This window comes from Anarrhichthys ocellatus, unplaced genomic scaffold (genome assembly GCF_004355925.1).
Source record: "Anarrhichthys ocellatus isolate YVR2014 unplaced genomic scaffold, GSC_Weel_1.0 scaffold21, whole genome shotgun sequence".
NCBI classification, from domain to species: domain Eukaryota; kingdom Metazoa; phylum Chordata; class Actinopteri; order Perciformes; family Anarhichadidae; genus Anarrhichthys; species Anarrhichthys ocellatus.
The window spans coordinates 2,030,911-2,051,132 of NW_022280051.1; the positions used below are offsets into that span (position 1 = coordinate 2,030,911).

General features: G+C 42.3%; 2 protein-coding genes across 2 annotated transcripts in view; one reads left to right on the forward strand and one right to left on the reverse strand.

Annotated features, from left to right (window-relative positions):
• Positions 1-1,446: 1,446 nt before the first annotated feature.
• On the reverse strand, positions 1,447-3,326 carry pax4 (paired box 4). The gene is given in 8 exon segments (XM_031858798.1): positions 1,447-1,843; positions 1,876-1,943; positions 2,017-2,099; positions 2,191-2,331; positions 2,424-2,514; positions 2,608-2,823; positions 2,974-3,104; positions 3,296-3,326. Coding segments are annotated over 8 exon segments (1,158 nt in total).
• A 5,049-nt stretch (positions 3,327-8,375) lies between these two features.
• snd1 (staphylococcal nuclease and tudor domain containing 1) overlaps positions 8,376-20,222 on the forward strand; it is a 153,447-nt gene continuing 141,600 nt past the window's right edge. Inside the window, exons 1-9 of the mRNA XM_031858890.1 lie at positions 8,376-8,690; positions 10,797-10,946; positions 11,337-11,457; positions 11,978-12,059; positions 15,289-15,449; positions 16,874-16,965; positions 17,687-17,845; positions 17,945-18,051; positions 18,627-18,717. Of these exons, the coding sequence (XP_031714750.1) occupies positions 8,616-8,690; positions 10,797-10,946; positions 11,337-11,457; positions 11,978-12,059; positions 15,289-15,449; positions 16,874-16,965; positions 17,687-17,845; positions 17,945-18,051; positions 18,627-18,717 (1,038 nt within the window). The 5' untranslated portion in view covers positions 8,376-8,615. The remainder of the gene's footprint in view (positions 8,691-10,796; positions 10,947-11,336; positions 11,458-11,977; positions 12,060-15,288; positions 15,450-16,873; positions 16,966-17,686; positions 17,846-17,944; positions 18,052-18,626; positions 18,718-20,222) is intronic.

The window sequence follows — 20,222 nt, forward strand, 5'->3', positions numbered from 1 at the left end:
CGGCTCGGAAACTTTGAGTTGCTCAATGTGAGATTAGATATAGTTAATGCTCGAAATGTAAGATTAATGTTTGCGTCAAGAGATTATATTGAGGTTAAAACTTAAACCAGTGGTATCAAGAGGAACTCGGATATATTCCGTAATTTAAAGAAACTTAAATACAGAACTATTAAAAGCAAATTGTATTAAAGTATCAAAAGTAAAAGTGCTCTTCTGCAGATAAAATGGGCCCTGTGTTGACATTAACATTTAATAGATTTTGAAGACTGATGCGTCGATGCTTTAGCAGCGTTTCACTGTTGGAGCTGCTCGATACTCGTTGCTTTATAGTTTAGTCCAGTTGTTCGCAGTGGGTCACAAAATAAGTAATTTAACAGCTTAGCATATGATTTTTTGATGTGATATTTTAATCTGTAAAGCAACTAGTAACTATTGATGTCTAATAAAGTAGTAGTGAAGTAAAAAAAAAAAGTGCTATATCTGCCTCTGAGAGGTTGGGGAGTAGAAATCCAGAGAAGCAATACTCAAGTACAAGTACACGTCCATGCTGCTGACCAAGTTGTTTGCCTCCTGAGCTCAACCTTTCCCCGGGTGCCCAATTATCGAGAAACTCCGAGTCTCACCGTCTCTTTGCTGCAGTAAAGGGATATAAAGGAACTCAATGCCTCTGCCCTGTTGCAGTCATAAAAGCTGATGCGGAGCAGATATCGGGGTCATGTTTAGACTTTTTGAAGCTATACTTTTATAGATTTTCCCACTGGCCTTCCCTGGAAGGAAATCTTGGATGAGAGCCTTTACCTCCTCCTGCAACTGAAACACACAGCAAGCCCAAGACTATATAAAAGAGATAACATCCACATAATCCAGTGCTGACCTTAAATGATCCATGGAGTTATGATTTATGTCACAACGCTGTAGGGCATCCAGTTAAAGTTATGCTCAAATATCCGAATATCATTTCTGTTTTGATATACTCTATTAGCAGTAAATGGACCCCTTTTTAAATCCACACCCTTCCAAGCAGAACCTGTGTGCATTGGCTTAATCACTCCTTATAATAGCCTACTTTATTTCCTGGAAACTCACATAAATAAAACCAATCATCACTTCTAAAAAGAAACTTTATTCAGCACTTCGTGTCTTAACTTTGTCTTCTTTACAAGTCAGTTCAGTGGAATAAGATCCGTCTGGATTGTCTGACGTAACCAATGAATTTAGAATAATACTTAAGATGCTAAGTTTTATGTTAGATCTTAATTGTTGAAGTAAAAGTAATGAGTGAATCTGCAGTGCATTTGAAAAAAAAAAAAAAGTATTGAGGCCAAAATTGGAGCTCCAGTCCTCTGTCGCCCCCTTCTGGTTAGATTGTGTCACTCCAGTCCTGAAACTGAGCTGCACTCTAATTGTACAGACATGCTCATACATGTTAGCAACGTGGCCACACATTTAGTCCAGGTAGCGATTCACATCCCAGGGCTGCTGAGGAAATACGAACCTCTCATGGGTTTGAAGCTGGCCGCAGGTAAAAGAAATCCCCTGCTGGTTCCAGCACTGAGTCACAGGGCGCTCTGTTCTCATGGACTCGGTTGCCAAAGTGAGGGATGTCCTCATGTCTGTGTGATGGTGGACCAAAGGGAGAGTGAATCTTTCTCTGTGGTGATCCAGTGGAGTCTTGTCTGGCATGGTCTGGGCCATCATGTTATGAGGCTGATGGAGGAATGAGGGCTGGACTGAGATGGATGTCAGATTTGCAGAACTGTTCATACCTGTATGTCACATTGAAGGAAATCAATAATTAGTTTACTTTCTCAAACTTCAAAGGGGTTCTGCAAAATCAGGTGTTCTATTTTTTTATTTTTGTGAAATCACACCCACTTACTCTGTGTGTCACTCCTGTGTTTGGCTTCCCTCCTCAATTTAGCCCGTCTGTTTGAAAACCAGACCTGAGAGAGACAAGAAAAGATGAGGTTTTTGATCCCGTATCGACACACTGGTGATTCAAAATGACGACTTTACCTTGATGGTGTCCTCAGGAAGTTTGATCTCAGCTGACAGTTTCTCTCTCGTGTACATATCCGCATACTGGCTATGAGAGAATTCTGATCCAGGAGACAGAAACGTGTATGTAACTGAGCTTCTGAGTAAGTTATTGCTCGAGACGTGCGAGGACATTTAAAGATCTTAAGTCACCTTGCTCCAGTGCTGTGCTCTGCTCCGGGGTGAAGGTGGTGCGGTTTCGGTGCTGGACGCCTTCAGGCTTCTGGTCAATACAACATGCCGTCTCGGACATCTTTCTCTCTTTCACTTCTTCTTGAATGAGAGAATCACAATCTGCAGGATATACACATATTACATCAGCTCGCTATAAATCATCCTCACACTGACTATTTTCATTGTTCCGGTGACCTTTACAGGTGACCTACCCTGCTCAGTCCTGATGTGCGCATTGATCTCCATGCACATCGGCCCGTGGTCCAAGTGAATCCTTCTGAGAATCCGATTAATGGACGACACCTTGTAGAACACAGTGTGCCAAAAGGCACCATGTCATATGGTGGATCATTATATGTTTCGTGAAACTAAAAAAATAATTGCAAGCTCACTTACGCTGGGAACTTTGGAGGCTTTGCATATCCGTGCTGCTGCGAGGCGCTTTCGGATTTCCCAAGCAAAAATGGTTGGGTTTTCCCTCCTGCACTGGATGATTGTGGAGATGACACCGGGGGTGAGAAGCCGAGGCCGGCTGCCTCCAATGGTTTTGGGCTCCAGGAGTCCAGTGCGGCGGTAGCGACTCAAGATCTTACTGACGCACCCGCTGGACACCTGAAATACGCAGAGGGTTTACATAGGAAGTGATGAGGAAGTTATGTACTAGCCGTGACCTGTGCGTGTGAATATTAACGCAACAAGACGCTTCAACCAACTTCTTTTCAACAAATGTGGTAATGTGTGCAACTCTGTTGTTTTGCGTACCCGAAGTATCCTGGAGATCTGGTTCGGTCGGACTCCCTCCATGGCCAGTTCAATCATTTTCCTCCTCTTGGATTCTGGGAGAGGTCTGCCGTTGAGAAACATCCCTCCCAGCTGGTTGACACTTCCACCACCTTATTGTAACACAGCCTGTACTTATGAAATCTGTCTTTAGAATGGCATGTAAGTGGTTTAAATTGCTTATTCAATCTGAAATCACATTTACTATAGGCCTAGTTGTACTGCAAACTCTCAACAACTGTTTAGATGTCTTAGAATAGAATTAAAGCCCTTTTTTTCTGTATATTAAAATAGAAAAATTAACCTTCATTCGGCAGATCGTTTGTTCCGCACATCTCCGCTTGCTCCCAGACTTAGTGATGAAACTGGTCACAAAAACAAAATGCGTAATGCTCCCAGAAATAAAAACACCTTACGGTATGAAACGCGCAACGACACCACGTCGCCTGTAGGAAAATCAACTTGTCCGGGTAACTCCTCGTATCTCTGCTGAATGAACAATGAGGGGAATGACGCCCTTCAGCAGACATTTATAGGCCTGCTGACCTCAACATGACGTGGAGCCTGTTACCTGAAATGTCAATATTGCCTGGAAGTGAATGTGGGCATTATGGGCTTAAAGTGGGCTTTAGGTTGGTAAGTCTTTAAACGTGACATATAACAACATTGTGATTTTCATTCCACTTGTATTTTTTTTACCAAAAACAAAAACGTCCAGTAGTTTGATTTAATTAAATATATAGAGGAAGGATTGAGTCATGGAAATTCATGATTCAGGAAGATCCCTCCAAAGAGCCTTCCGAGTTGTTATTTCAATTAAGTAGCCTACGTCTAGATTTGAGCTCGATCTCGTGATTGTGCTCACAGTCTTACAGTCTCCTTATACAGGATTATGCACATCAAACATTTATTAACAGCGAAAAAGAGAAATAATAAAACACGAGTTAAATGTGCTTGATAAACTTAGTCAAATAAGATATGAAACTACTAAAATCATCATCTTTGCACTGTCTTGTTTTGGTGCCATATTATTTGAAAGCCCACTTGCAGTACCAGAACAGTGCATTTTGAAGAGAGTTTACTACATGGATTGGCTTTACCTTCATCGGCACCTTAAACAAATATTTCCACTTTTGGATCCTTATAAATTGCGTTTTCAATTCAACACGTATTTGTATTCCTGTAACCGGAAAATTAACATTGTAACAGCTTATGCAAGTTTGGGAATTCTGACTGCTTTTCTTTTGCGCAGTGGCTGCTATACAGTCTCGATCAAACAAACCAATTTTTCACTGCAACACAATTTAGCCTTTAAACATTCTGATTCGGTGCGTGTCATCCTACACAAATGAATGCACAAATTCCATCTTTCAAAGAAGCTAAACGATCAACACTGGCATGTTTCCCATCCTTTCAGGGGGGGGGGGGGGGATATATAGTCACGTGACATGAGCATCCTTTAAGTGGCCGAGATTAAAAGGATCTCTGGTCTTTTTTCATAAAACAAACATTTGAAAGTCTGCCCCAATGACGACTAGCATATGGTAAAGTGCTTTTAATAAATCATAAATCCATCACCCAGTCTCTCTTTATTACATTTTCTTTCGAAACGTGAACAAATATAGTCGTATGGGCGCAAGGAAAGGGCCAATTGGGGGACCTCGTTTATCCAGAAGAGGGAGGCTAAAATAACCCTCACAGATGTTCCTTGGGCAGCCAGCAGATAAAAATGCGTTGTAAACGTTTCAAAGGGAAATATTTGACGAGCAAATATTAGCCTATGTAAAAACCCACACAAGGCTCGTCTTTTGGCCTGTTTAATGACTAATTGAATATCATTAGTTAGGTCCACACAGATCGAAGTGCCACCGAAATAAAGGCTCAGATTTTAAAATGCCATATGGCCCAAATTATACATTAACCATGAGTTAGAGGACAATAATACTTAGCACAATCAGCCAGGTTACATAGAGGACAGCCATTTTTTTGGACACCATCATCTCCTTGCCAACGGAGACAAAGGACAAATAAGGCAAGCCTTTTTATTTATTACCGGGGAGTTGATGTAGTTATTGATTTATAGTACTTTATTGCACGTACAGCGTGTGCCAAACGAGGTTGATTAAAGTACTTAGGTCGTGTTGTTAAAACAGTGCCACATAATCGTGGTGCGTAAATTGTAATCTGGGCTCGCCAAAGGAGGGAGCGGGATTTTAAGTGTCTAAATCACGCCACAAAATAGGTATAGATTTTACCAACACGTCCCAGGTGTTTGTCGAGTGCATGGAACATCTATATTGTTGCTTTGCTGCGCCCCGAAGCGTTGAGAAATGTGGTTTATTCATCCGCGTAAAAAGGTTACCAAAACCTCTCCAGAGCGCACTAAAGTGCCGTGTGCACAACGATGCTGCCTCCCTGGTCGCTTGTCTAGCAGTTGTCTTCACCCTGTTATGACATTTGTGTATTTTCCATGTTTTTCTTATTCTTACTTCGGTGAATATTTTTTTTCCATCCTGTGAACGCAGACGCTTGTTTTAGTCCTTCATTATTAATGACGTTTCATGTCCGTGGCCAAATGTGCCGTTTTTCAGCATAAAGGCTTCAACACAAAAATCGTCTATCGTAATATGCTATTCAATTTTAACTGTGTCGTAATGCTGTCTTTTCTAAACAAGCAGGATGATGTGACCTTAAGGTTAATAGACATTTTAAACTTGTTTTATTTCTAAATATTTAAAGGCTCAAAATTGGATAAATACCGTGTTAGTTACACATTGTATGTAACCTATGTTCACAATACTTTATATATTCCACATTACTAATTCTTCCACCGTTGTCTTGAACTAATTTTATACATTTTTTTGAAGATACATTGAAAATACATTCTTTTTATTGTAAAATTGTCTTAAAATCGTGTAATTCATCATCAAATCTCCTTATATAACAGGTGAAATAGTATGCCCACGGTGAGACCATTGCTCTTGTTTCTAAACCAAATCCACTTTTAACATTTTTTTTTTTTTACTGAAAATTAGCGTCACTCCTTTGAGGATAGTATTTGTGGTGTCGTGCAACTCGGTTATGCAGAACTATGATAACAAACAGGCTAAATTACATCAAATGCCAAACAGAGCAGCAATATTCCTGTTTTACTAAACTATCGTCAGATTTGTTAGTGACGAAGATTTGGTAAAATGTAGAATTTATTTTTTTTTTTTTCAAACCTTGCGCAACACGGTATTACTAAATCCGCATGTTATTTGAATAAACTACATTAACGATGCGCTCCAACAGTTGGCTATAAGCGTCTTCTGAATAATAACATCCCATTGGAGAACACAGCATCCAGTACACTTTTTCTAAACCTCCATCAATGAAGAGGTCCTCAGTGCGCATTAGCCAAAGAGTGTTAATGTTGTATGCAAAACTTACTGTACACCAAAGATGTGCCGCTCATTAATCTTTACCTGCTGTTCAATAACGCAGAGGCGCTTCTAGTCGCAAAAATAGTGACAGGTTGATCTGAACAGGAACACAGTGGGCCCTTTCAATCCAATGTGGAGGTTAGTATGGTGCATGCATTTTGATGTCATATTCATGGTTTGCTTTCCTTCATGTAAATATTGCATTATGAGTATGAACACCTTTCCTACATGTATCTATAAATATGAGAACCAGTGCCCAATCACTTCCAGAGTATGTTTTAAATCATGCCATGTAAATCATGCCATGTAAAAAACATGTTGTCATTATATTCTGTATTTGTATATTCACCATTTTTCATGTGTCACCTTTTTTCTTTTCTTTCTTTTTTTCCTCAGGTAATATCATGAAGCCAGCTTCTGAAATAAGTATGTTGCAAATAAAACACTGATGTAAATTACGAGTGTTTTATATGTATAGAAATAAAAATGACTTATATGAATGTGTCAGCTGGAAACTGAATAATAAAAATGGAAGATGCGCTGGCTTGAATTGCCTAAGCTTAATATGGTAATTACATAGGTTATGATAATATCAAAATAATTTAGGTTGAAAATGTTTAGTTGTTAACAACTTAACATTACCACTGACCGACTGGACTGAACATCCAGACATTCGAAAGCATAATCACAAATGCTTGTGCCAAAATGGCCACCTTATAAGTCACACAACTCTGCCACGGTTGACATGTGATGCTACACTCATAAGGCCATATTGCCACATTTACACACTGCTTACAACTCATTGTAAATGTATACAAGCCACTATAATTTGCAGTATGCACACATATGCATGGGCAGAGGTAATGGACTGGGGGAGAGGGGAGGGGGCTATTTGTAACAACAACAATTGATTAGATGTATACTCAAATACAAAAATAGATGTATAGGATATATGAAACTTGAGGTGAAGCATGCTGTGGCCTTCACACTTTCTAAATCTAAAACCATCTAAACACCAACGGGAGATATTTTGGACCTCTAGAGAGTTAGAATCTATGCCAAGAAGCATTCTGTCTGCCTGTCTCTCGCTGTCACACAGTTCATAGTCACAAGTTACTCCTTTTGGGAATTAATGTCAGAGCATTAAAAGCATCATAAAAACATCTCAAGGTATTTAGCCTGTGAATATTTAGAGTAGGTCCCATGGGTAGTAACTTTGTTTTCCAGCAATGCTCTGCTTCCCACTCACAGTTACTCGCAATCACATCTATGAGCTGCCTGGCACAACTGAGCCGCAGCAAAACAGAAAAATGTCTGATGTGAGAAGGGTTCATAGGTTAATGAACTGTCCTGTTCTTTTGCATTAAATATTTCATTATATTTGGCCTGTAAACCTCATGCATACTAGCTTATGTGTGTGTGTGTGTGTGTGTGTGTGTGTGTGTGTGTGTGTGTTTGTGTGTTTGGTGTTTGTGTGTGTGACGTCAGAAATGATATTAAAAAGAATCACATAACTATTATATTATAATACCTTTTTTTAGTTTATGTTATTTCAGTCTTGAAATCTTGCGGAACAAAGCTGTGGAGCCAGAATGAAGAGAAGATATGCAGGAGTTTGGGGTAAATCTATTTATCAAAAACAGAAATCAACCACAAAGAGTGAAAACTGTTTTGTAATCATTTTTAATACAGATTAAACAACAACATTTCATGCAAAGTACACAATTTTTTAGACAGAGATTATTGACACATCTTCTTTACTCTCAAATCTCTAATGACTGTTTCTTTCTGACAACTGTTGGGCTACAATATCTAGACTGCAGTCTGCTTCATTTGTTGTAGAGGAGTTTGTGCGAAGTTCAGATCGAACCATACAATTTCCGACGCACCTCGAAGGCAGCATTAGCTGCGTTAACGCTATGCTGACGTGTCGAACCTCTTGCTCCGGAAGACTTTATTTCAATTTGCCGACGCGGTCGAGAGGCGGCTCCATTCGCTCCCATTTATTGTGCCCCTCAGACCCGGAACGATTTTGACGTGTGTGTATGCATGGAAAAGTGTGTTTCCGGTATAACGTGTGTGTTGATCGTTGTTCAGCCTTTTTTCTCTTGGCTTTCAGTAGAAGAGTCACTCACTTGAGAGTCCCAGCTCCCTTACCTGGTCACCCCTTTAACGGCGTTATATCTCTAACCGGTGGACATGGCATCTGTTTCGGCACCAGCTCAGGCAGCCCCTTCTCCGGCTGCTTCCCTGCAAAGAGGAATTGTGAAAATGGTAGGAATCCTATCATGCGAATATGTGAGCCTAGGAATATAGCTAGTTAAGTTAGCGTGCTAACTGAGCCAATGGCTATAACGTGTCCCTTACTATCGCTTGCCATACAACTTAAATTTAACTTTTTTACGATATAAATGCAACCGTCTGTTGAATACCAGTGTTGGCAACGTGTCACTGACCACTGTCACTAACATCCAGCTCACATATCTGCGGCAGCCTGCCAGCTAACATTAGCTGGTTTGCTACAACACTTGCTAGCCTGCTAATAAGCTGAAGCTAACTGACGTTAGCACATGTTTGCTATCTTGCTAGTTAGCTATAGTTGCATTTAACAACTTAAGTGGAGTTAAGTGTATAGACAAAACATTGCGCTGTCAAAAATAAACTGCAATGAGATAAAGTGGATTTAACTTGCATTTAATAATTTGACATTTTGTAAATTATCTGTCACGTTAACAGATGTTCAGCTTCCCAGCTATTAGCTAACTGTTAGCTATTATCGTTTACTGTCCAGCAAGTGTGGATTTATGAACAAAGTTGGTGGTCTGCACTGCTACTGGACCACGCTCTTGACAGCGTTTACGCGAGTTGAGTTCATTCATGTTATTGGCCATTTGTAAAGTAGTACTTAGCCAAGTAGCGTGTAAGCTAACCCCCAAAGCCTCTCCTTATAGCGTCTCATTATTGTCCCTCACAACATTTCCTATAAATGCTGATTTGTCATCTTTCAGCGATTAAAGTTCCCGTTGTTAATGTGAGGAAATCTAGGATTACACACGCTGGTTAATGTGTTACGACACTTCAAATCACAGACGGAGCATTTCCTCAGTGTGCTGGTTTACAAACCAGCCACTGGAAACTGACACGTAGCTACAACTTTCGTGCCCCTACAACCTCCCATTCATCCGGCTCGTGCGTGATCTCTGTTCGTCCGGTGTTACTTCACCGTTGATTTTTTTTTTTTTTTGGCACGATCTTCAAACAGATAAAAGATAACCGTGAAGATAAAGTTAACAGATTTTCTATATAAGTGCCTTGCATAGTTGTGTAGTTTGAGGTCTGAGGTCGGTGCCCAGTAGAACCACAGTCTGACTGCTCCCGTCTGTAGTTGTAGATGTTAGTATTAGTAAGAAAAGTTGCATGTCATGCTGCTTTATCACAGAGAGCGTAATCAACACACTAACACACTCGTCTCCAGGCTTTTTTATAACTGTGGTAACTACAGTAAACAGGTAAGCACTCCCTTGAGAAGGAAGAGTGAGTCGGTGACACTCTTGTGTGTTATTACCAAAGGAATTGAGAGATTTAGTGCCTTTTTTTTTATTTTTTCCATGCCTGGTCAGTGTATAAAAATCACAACTCCTCTTCTGCTTCGCCACTTACTTGGAACGAGTGGGTCCGATAGTGGGGATTCGATGACAGACTTTATCTAACCCACATCTTAGATCAACAGCCCCCAGCGATGCTCCCTGCAGACACACTGGAGAGTCCACAGATAAAAGGTGTTTGCTCAGATTCGTGTAAATGCCATGGTTGTCAAACCCAAGAGTAGGTTATCTTTTTTTTTTTTTTTTTTTTGTATTTAGCTTCGTTATCAGATGCCATGATCTCACCTTGCGTTTGAATGACAGACTGTCTACATGGCAACGTGCAACGGGACGTTGCTTTCCAGCTCCACATTAGCTTTCAACGTCTTTTAAGATTTTTGCTATTTTATAGCTATTGTGATTTTGTGAATTGGAAATTGATGCACATCCACTCGGCGTGCTTAACACGTGAAACCAGATCTAATTCAGAAAAATGATGATTTCTTTATTTGTCTACCTGTTTATGTTGCGCTGTTTTCAAATGAATGCTTCATGACCCGCCCGTAGGGCTTATTAGGTTGACACTTGCCACAATGCAAATACAAATAACAGGGTTTACTGAGTGCGTGTATTGTCTGAGAGGAAATGGAAACTGAAAGTTGCCACTAATTTCTTCTTTCCATGCGGGTGTTCTGGTATTTGTTCCAGGTGTTTGTGTCTTTATTTGTGATGAATAGATTTGAAGATGGTATCTGCATTTGCCGACTAAATATATATATATTTTTTGTTTCTCCAGGTCTTGTCAGGCTGCGCCATCATTGTTCGGGGCCAGCCTCGAGGTGGCCCTCCCCCGGAGCGTCAGATTAATCTCAGTAATATCCGAGCGGGGGCCATGGCCCGTCGAGCCGCCCAGGGCCAGACCGAGTCCAAGGACACCCCCGATGAGGTGAGCAGCCCTATCCCGTTGTGTTTGTTTAATATGTATCTGTGTGTTTGGCAAAGGTAGTCCTGCCCCACTCACGATGATATTCCAATTTGGGGGTCTTTGTTTTTCACTGTGGGGAGAAGATTTTGCTTTAGAATATTTGTCACAGGACTTTGCTCTCCTCATTTCCATCGAGCGGTTATAATTATGTATGAATCGGCCTGATTGTAAGTGACGACGAAGCCGAGAGATGCCATGTCACATGTCAATGCTCAATCAGACTTAAGACTTTAAGATACCACCGGTGTAATTTCCTTTTCACGCCTTTGAAAAGTCCATAATTTAGTTTATTTAACTTTTGATTTGATCGCCCCGTGGAAGAGTACTTTAACATTCCCGTCTGTGTTGCAGCCGTGGTCCTTTCAAGCCAGAGAGTTCCTGCGGAAGAAGCTAATCGGCAAAGAAGTGTGCTTCACTGTGGAAATCAAGACGGCTTTGGGCCGTGAGTACGGCATGGTCTACCTGGGGAGAGGTGAGTGGACAAACTGGTCTGAACAATGTCCACATTCATAAAAATACTCACTGCATAAATGTTCCTTTTCTCTTTTTATTTTTAAGCAGTTTACTTTTTTTACAGAATAAAACAAAGTCATATGAATTCGACATACATGTGATGTGGAAATCAAACAGTTACACAGTTATTATTGCAACTCGGGCACCTCCCCAAAATTGTGGGTTATGATTGAGCTATCAAATTAGAATTTTTTTAAAAACCTTGTTTTTGAAATAGTTTGACGGTGGTACAGTAATGCAGAGTACTTCTAATGAAAATTGTACCTGCTGCTAGATTATCAGCTGCACGTACGGTCTAATCGGCACACCTGTAAAGAGTGATTTTGTAAAGCTAAATGTCCCCGTTATCCTGAATGTCAACACTCATGATCGCCTCTGGTCCAAACTAAATACCTGACCTGAACCAACTGCTGTACCGGTCCTGATAAACACTCGGCTAAAAACAAAATCAAGTTCTTTTCTCTGTCCTCTCATTTCAGACACGACAGGCGAGAACCTTGCTGACACTTTGGTGAATGAGGGCCTGGCCACAGTCCGCAGGGAAGGAATCAGGGGGAACAAGTAAGATGTTTGCCTCTACGCTACCTGTGTGTTTGTTTGTGTGTTTGTTGACGTTCTTACATATCCGATTCTGTGGCATGTCTTGTATTTGCTATGATGCCGTGATCATGTTGGCCTAAAGGATGACTTTATACAAGACACTGCTACCATAAATGCTTTCCCTCCAAAACTGTTTGCTCGTTCAGCGTAGTTATGAAGTAATGACCTCAAAGCTGGTTTCAGTCTGCAGCTCCACACAGAATGAGAAGTGAATCTTTTCTGGCACACGATGGCTTCATTTAGCAGCACAACACGGGTAAATCTGTGGGGAGTTGTGCATAAGTCGTCAACTAGCAGACTGTGGAGGATTGAGATGGAGCCGTGGTGTCCCAGATGGTGGCAGTATTGCCCTGCTGCTACAGCGATGTCCCTCTGAAACCCTCACACAGTAATCCCCTAGATAAACTTTGCACACCCAGCGCTATGACAAAGTACCGTGTATCCCCCCCCAGTGGCAGTATTTGCACATTACACACATTACAAGCAATTTGACTCATGCTGCTACATTTGTATCCTCCAACATGAACAGAGTTGATGTGAATATTCCGCCGCTAATGACCCATTTCAAGCCTTCTGTGCAATGGTCCAGAACGAGCGCTAATGTATATGGTGCTTTAAGTGTAAGCGGACATCATTTGGCCAAAGGGGGAGGCCCATTACTCAGTGAGGACTTAAGGCCTTTGTTGTTCCCCTCAGTGCGCTGGCCTCCAATATCATTACCTGTCGGGACGGGCTACATTGATCACACTAACTAGGATGTGATCATGATTATGGAAGGGGGGTGATTATAACGATGATGGCTCCGGACACTGCAGATAAACGTGTTCACAAGTTGACTTTGGCTTCGGAAAACTGTCGGCTGATTCAGTTTTAAGGGCTGGGGCGAGTGCTCAGCAGCACGCCAGAACACACACACACACACACACACACATGCGCCAGAACACAGACACACACGCCAGAACACAGGCACACAGTTTTTTTTTTTTCTCTGTCAGCTTTAGCTTCGTGCTACATATTGCAGCTGTCACTGTCGGGCAGATATGTGTTCATTTCAATCACATGGATTGTTTTTTTGGTTTGCTGTTGGAGGCGTCATCATCTGACTGAGTTTCACTTGAACCTGATCAGAGCATAAATAGATGCTGTCCTTGGTTGGCGAGCCACATCAATCTCTGCTCAGTCTTTCGTCTCCGTCACTTAGTCAGACTGCTTTTCTTTTAAAAATGCTTTATCCAGTCACGGAGGTGGCTAGAGACGGACATTTGGTCAGAATCCTTGGCTGTACACTTACCTTTTGAAAAATGAAATTCGAAGGCGGGGGGGGGGGAGGTTTGACTGATTGGTTTATGTAACGCCCACCCGACAGAGCAGAAGGTTGCCACATAAACATGGAGATCAACTGTGTTTTATAATCCTCCATTGCTCCTTTTTTAACTGGAGCCCCGGAGGAGTGCTTGTTTGTCGGCTGTAAACCGTCTGAGGGGAATGAACCGTGCTCATTTGGGCCTCGCTGCTCACAAGGACTGGAACCCCCTCCAGTCCGGTTCACAAGGGAACCAGACATCCTACACCTTCTCTAAACTCTGAGACAACAGGGAGCTGTAAAACCACTTGCTGAAGTTCAACATTTTGTATCTATTTAAAGTTTTTGTGGTTTGCACAAGGGAGCCACATGGAGATGAAAGACATAGCCTACAGTGTGTTCAAATATAAGGGGATTGAAAAGATATTTTTCTTTCTTGGCCGTTGTTCCTCCAGTAGCTTGGATAAGTTCACTAGCGTCTGCCTCCACACATGGCAGTTCTTTCTATATCTTAACCTCCTTGTTTTTGTGCTTTCCATTCATTTCCGTGGCTTTAACAATGTCTGCTCTCCTTGATTTCATTGTTGCTTTTTCTCACTCTATCTTTGTCGAGTCTCTTTAATTCTAAGTAGCTTAAACACGATTGACTCCTCGCAGAAAATTTCACCATTGTTGCTCAGTCAGCAAGAAACCGTTTCGATTGAATTTTGAAGTTGGTAGCGAAGTCGGTGTCGAGGTCGAGGGGAACTCTACAGCGGCTTTTGGGCGCGAGTCCAAAAGCCCAATCAGGAACACGCAGCTTAGAGAACAGGCTACATGTGAGTTGTACAGATTGTGAAGCCCTCTGAGGCAAATTTGTGATTTTGGGCTGTGTGTGGTGTTTTAATTGTGACCCACTTGGTTGCTTCAGTTTTTAAAGAAAAGCTCTAGTCACCAGTGCTTCTCTCATATCAATGGGGCAGCCTTTGATTCTAAATAAAAGCCTGTTGGCTATTTGAAGTAATGAATATAATTAAAGTTGTACAATGGCCCTAAAAAAAGCATTAGGCTGCACAATTTGGAGAGCCAGCGTGGAATTAATTGTGGCGTTTGTAGCCAGCTGCGTGGTAGCTTTTTGAAGGAGCCGTCAAACACTGTTATTGTCTCTTCACAAAATGCTTGGATCCATTTTTTTTTTTTTTTTTTTTGAAGCAGTTGCCACTAAAACAGCAGTGCAGCTTGTCGGGAACGGCACTTTCTCCGGCGCTTACTCCAACAAAGCTGGTGCCTCACCAGACCCAGACCCAGACACATGCAGTCCTATGCCTTTAATGTGCACCTGTACAAGTTGAGGCTAACAACCAATGTTGAGTTGCAGCTAAACGTTGTTGCTGTAATGAACCCAACATGATGGAAGTTGAAAAGACCGTTTGCATTGGCTACAAGTTGTTGTCGTTCTTGTAATGGCGAGAAGTGCAACTCTATCAAAGCGTTGGTGCAGCAGCAGTGTTCTGAAACGTCATTTTCATTTTTCAAAGCTGGTGAGAAGCCATCTGAGAGTTTCAATATCTGCTTCACGCAGCTGCAAGTTTTATTAGCAGTCAAAGTTTCATGCTACTGAACCAATCCATTGAAGGAAAGTTAATAAAAGATTTTATTTAGGTTTCCTATTTTACGCACTGAAGGTAATTTTTAAAAGTGCCAGTGGTTAAAGTCAAACAATCATGTTGTGAGAACACACTTTAACTCACTACATGCAAAGCAACATACTGACTTTATCACGTTAACTGCCGTCCAGAGCTTGATGTGTTTTGCGGGTGTTCCTTTTATTGTGTCTTAAACTTTCCCCTGTGTGTGTGTGTGTGTGTGTGTGTGTGTGTGTGTGTGCGTGCGTGCGTGCGCGCGCAGTCCAGACCAGGCCAGACTCTGTGATTTGGAGGACCAGTCCAAAGCTTCCAAGAAGGGCTTGTGGAGCGAGGGTGGCGGCGCACACACCATCCGCGACCTCAAGTACACCATAGAGAATCCCCGCAACTTCGTCGACTCCTTGCACCAGAAACCCATCAACGGTAATGGGTTCGGGGGGGGGGGCGGGCAAACCTCCACATTGACACACTCGGAGAAAGGCGTTTGTCAGACATCAACCATGTTTTTTTTTTTTTTTGGTTGAAGACTTCTTTGTTCTTAATATCTGCTTCAGGGCATTTAATGGCACAATGCTTTATCAGCCATCACCGGCTCATTCCTCTCCCGTCTCTCCTCTCTGACCCTTCCGGAGGTGTAATGTTCCACTCCATTCATTTCCAGGTGACCGCCGTTAGCGGCGACTCAGCTCATTTCACTACACTTTAATTGAATGGTGAAATGAACAGGGGAAAGCTTTGATTTCTTGTTCTTACTATTCATGAGAGGCGGTCGGGGTTGTTTTTTAAATTGGAAGCAACAATTCAGCCGAAGCGCTTTTAAATGTGCGTCGAGTGGCTGTGAAACGGAATACCACTTTCTGTCTCAGGCTGACACACACACACGAATACAGGCACACAAGTTATACACAGAAAGAAGGTGTGTAGAGAGAGAACCCATCACCGGAATACCATTTATACGTGAAATACCTTTCACTCGCATCCTGTCCATTTGTTAAAGTACCTCAGTGGTCAGGAGCAACAGTTGAGTGATATGATTTTAGAAAAAAATACGATATACCTTGAGTTTACACAGCTCAATTGGCTACTTACGTCTGACTGTAAGAGTATTCACTGCAGTAGCAACACTGAAGGAGTGTGTTGGCTATATTTTTGTATTCTAAATACTGAGCACTCTGACAGCAGTCATGCAAATTCATTCAAGCTGACCATCGAGCTTTTTTTTTTTTTTTTTTTTTTTTTTTTCCCCAGCCACCTTTGTAGACCCGCAGTAGTGAGTGTTTCATGAAGCTCTTGGATGGAGTATCGCTTTAAGTGCACACACACAGTCTGCCAAGGAGGCCGTAACTTTCTCCCCTTTTGAGAAGTACCGGAGAGCAATCCGTCAGCAAGACATCCCAATTCCGCTGCTCCGTAAAACACAGTGGTTATTTTGGGCAGATCACAGGTATTAGAGTTTTGAGTTCCAACGAGTTTCACGCAGGGCATGGTGGGGAAGAAGAGAATACATGCTTCGACAGTCTCCCCAGGGTGAAGGAAGATTGATATTAATGAAATCTATTTCTATTTTTTTTGTTGTTTTTTTAAGTATTGGTCTGGCCCGACTAGCCTTGGGACAGCTTACATGGAAGTATCAGATATTAGGTTTCACCCTGGAGGCCTAATAACTGATTCAGCCCTCGCCTTACATTTTTCAGTGTGAAATATAGAGATGAAAATTCATGCTGTCTTCGTCGTTTTGGTAGTGATACATCATAGTTAAAAAAAACTTTCACCGCAAATGTTTTTGGTTTATAATGACCCTGAATTCTGCAAACACATTAACACTCTGTCGTCCTCCCTCCCTCCAGCCATCATCGAGCACGTGCGAGACGGCAGCGTTGTTCGTGCCTTGCTGCTCCCCGACCACTACCTGGTCACGGTCATGCTTTCTGGAGTGAAGGTAACCACCACTCACCTGCTGCACCTTACCGATGTGGTGGAATGTAACTGTGCCACTGATTTAACGAATACATTCACAACAGTAGTAAGCAACTTAATAAATGGCAAACAGCAGAAATAGCTGTCCAGGTGTAGCTAAAACGGTTTCCTCCACACCCTCTTTCTTCACTTCTACTGTCACACGAACTACTAAAGTGTTTGAAGGTAGACAGTCTGGTCTTATTATGAAAATGAAAAGCCTGTCTGTGTTTGTTCTACGGTGTCTTATCCTAAATTTCCCCATCAGTCTCTTTCATAAAGCCCAGAATTGACGATGGACCACTCGAGATAGCGATTATTTTTTCACACTCAAAGATATTGCATCGGTATCGAGGTGTTCTTTGTCTTGTCTGCCCGTCGCTCCTGTTGTGTTTTATTTATCTGGTGTTTTGCCACGCTCAAAGGACAACACAGATAGCGTGTGCAGCAAGGTGACACCGGTTAAAAGTGGATAACAGTCGTTCACAGAAAGAAAAGAAAAAAAACAGATTGTATCAACAGAATGTCGACGCAAGAATAAACTCCTAGAGGCGATGGTTGACTGCTGGGAATTTCAGCAGACACAATGCGTGCTTCTCTTCCAATGCCGATGCAATCTAAATCGCATTGGACCTTCCTCACACAATACCTATTGATTGAGGTGTGGTTATTATTGTCTTAATGTGTGTTGTCCTTCTCGCCAGTGTCCCACGTTCAAGCGAGAAGCGGACGGTACAGAGTCACCCGAGGCGTTCGCAGCAGAGGCCAAATTCTTCACCGAGTCCCGTCTCCTGCAGAGAGACGTTCAGATCATCCTGGAGAGCTGCCCCAACCAGATCATCCTGGGCTCCATCCTTCACCCGGTGAGGCACCCGGCGGTGGAAAGTGCCGTTAAAAAATTCAGGCTTTCTGTCTCATTTAAATCGTTCTTTTGACTGTTCCCGTTTCTCGTTGTCTTTTAGAACGGTAACATAACAGAACTCCTGCTGAAGGAAGGCTTTGCCCGCTGTGTCGACTGGTCCATGGCTGTCTACACCCAGGGAGCCGAGAACCTCAGAGCTGCTGAACGGTACGTCACTACTGCACACGCAGAAAACATTCCGTCTGTTTTAAAACCGTACGATAGGGCTCAGGTCTCCAAGATACTAGGAGCTACACAGGAAAAGTTAGGGCATTTATTAAATAGTCTTATTAAATAGTTCCTAATAAACGCATCACGAAGCATTTTGTTCAATGACAGACATGTCATACATTATTAAATTCAGCTGCCGCTCAGAAATATAATTGGTTGTGGAAATTCACTGATTGGATGCAAGACAAAATAAATCAACTACATGCAGAAATAAAATAAAATAAATTGTGTGAGCTAAATGTTATGTGAATGTATGCCAGCACTCCTCGAGATGAACAAGCTCACTCTCTCCGCTGCAATGATATTCATTCCCTACAATCAATCACCGCAGCGCTGACTACGGGCCAATCATCCTGGAATGTTTGCACTATAATGAGCTTTTGGAGCTTTTTTTTCCCAGCCAAATGGATAATTGTTATTCACTTGATGAAGCCCATTGTATATCCTGTGTGTTTCTGGCTGATGTTGAGGACTAACACTGATGATGATGATGTGACCTTGTTCTTGGACAGATCTGCCAAAGAGCGCAAGGTCCGCATCTGGAAGGACTACGTGGCACCCACAGCCAACTTGGACCTGAAGGACAGGCAGTTCGTAGCCAAGGTGAGGTCCTGGAGTAGCTTTTATAAGCTGCGTCTCACCAGGTGACGGTGTGCATCTCTTAATTGCCACTTTTTCAAATGACTTGGCTTCAAAGCTAAAGGTTGCTTGTTTTCTACTGCGGCGTTTCCACTTTTCTCCCGGCGCTGCAGCAGAAGCGGAGCCACTTTGATGCTTCCAACAAATTGTGTACCTCTGTCACATTTGCTCCACCCCACTGAATAAAAATCCTTCACTTAAGGTGCTAGGAAGGAATGCTTAACGGCTACCTTTAAGCACTCCCCGGTCAAATTAGGGCCAAATCGCTGGCGTACGCTGGAGAGGCGCCGAACGAGCCCCAACAGCCGAGAACGGAGAGATATTGGCTTCGTAGGTTATTGGCCACAGCCTCGTGAGGAAAGAAGTGTCCTTAATATCATGTACACATGAGTGCACTCTCTCCTGGTTTTCGTCACACATTACTTCAAATCAAGTGAGCAGGAGTCTTTGATACATCGCGGTTTAACTGCGAGCTGACGCATTATAGTGTCCATGTTGTGGCTTTTAACGTAGTAAAGCAACTCTGGTCTCAAAACATCAGCTTTAAATCTGTTTTGATGATGACATGCAGCCTTCCCTTCAGTTGATATCTTTTTCTCTAGGAATGGGGGAGAAAAAAACCCCAAACTTTAATACCTCCCAAAGTTTGGCTTTTGTCTGTGTTTGCTCCCTCCAGACCCTGAACTTTTAAGACCCTGAAAAATTCATGGCTAGCCTGAGGGTTACATAAAAGGTATTGCTTTGGAAATCTGCTTACAGAATGAACTTGATAAACTGCACACGCCATAAAGCAGGCGCAATAAAGAAACTGTGTATGTATATATTTTTTCCTGAGTCAGAAGGAAGAGGCTAGAGAAAGGATAAAACATTAATATTATCAGTGTGAGCTGCTCTCAGATCTCTCTGAACCCCCTCAATGAAAGAGGTTTGGCTGTGGGGGGGGGGGGGGGGGAGGCAGAAAGAACGGAAGGAAGAGGGTTGAAGAAGAAATTGAAAGTGTGATTTTTCTTTTTTGTGGAGAGGTTTAGAGAGACTTAAGGGAAGAAGGATGAAAAGACATGAGAAGTGAAAGTCAGTGAATTATCAAGATCCCTGGGACTCTGGGTGTCCTCTCTCTGGTTACTGCTACGGTACTGCACAGCTGATGCCTCCCCCCTTAAACCGTGGGACACTTTTTGATCTCTAGATGAGTTTTCTTCGTCCTCTTTCCCATGCCCCCCCCCCCCCCCCCCCCCCCCCCCAAAAAAAAAATAGCCACAGAGGAGTCTTGCTCCTGCACCACACATTACATCTAGACCCCTTTTAACACATCTATGATCTGAGGTAGCTTAAAAAGTTGTGGTATGATGACCATGTGACTCCCAAAACTTTTTGTTAAAAGTGTGAGACAGTGTTGTGATGGAAAACATCACGCTGACCCTGCAACTAGCTTGAGCCATTTCAAAGATGAGTACATATTGGACAGGCCC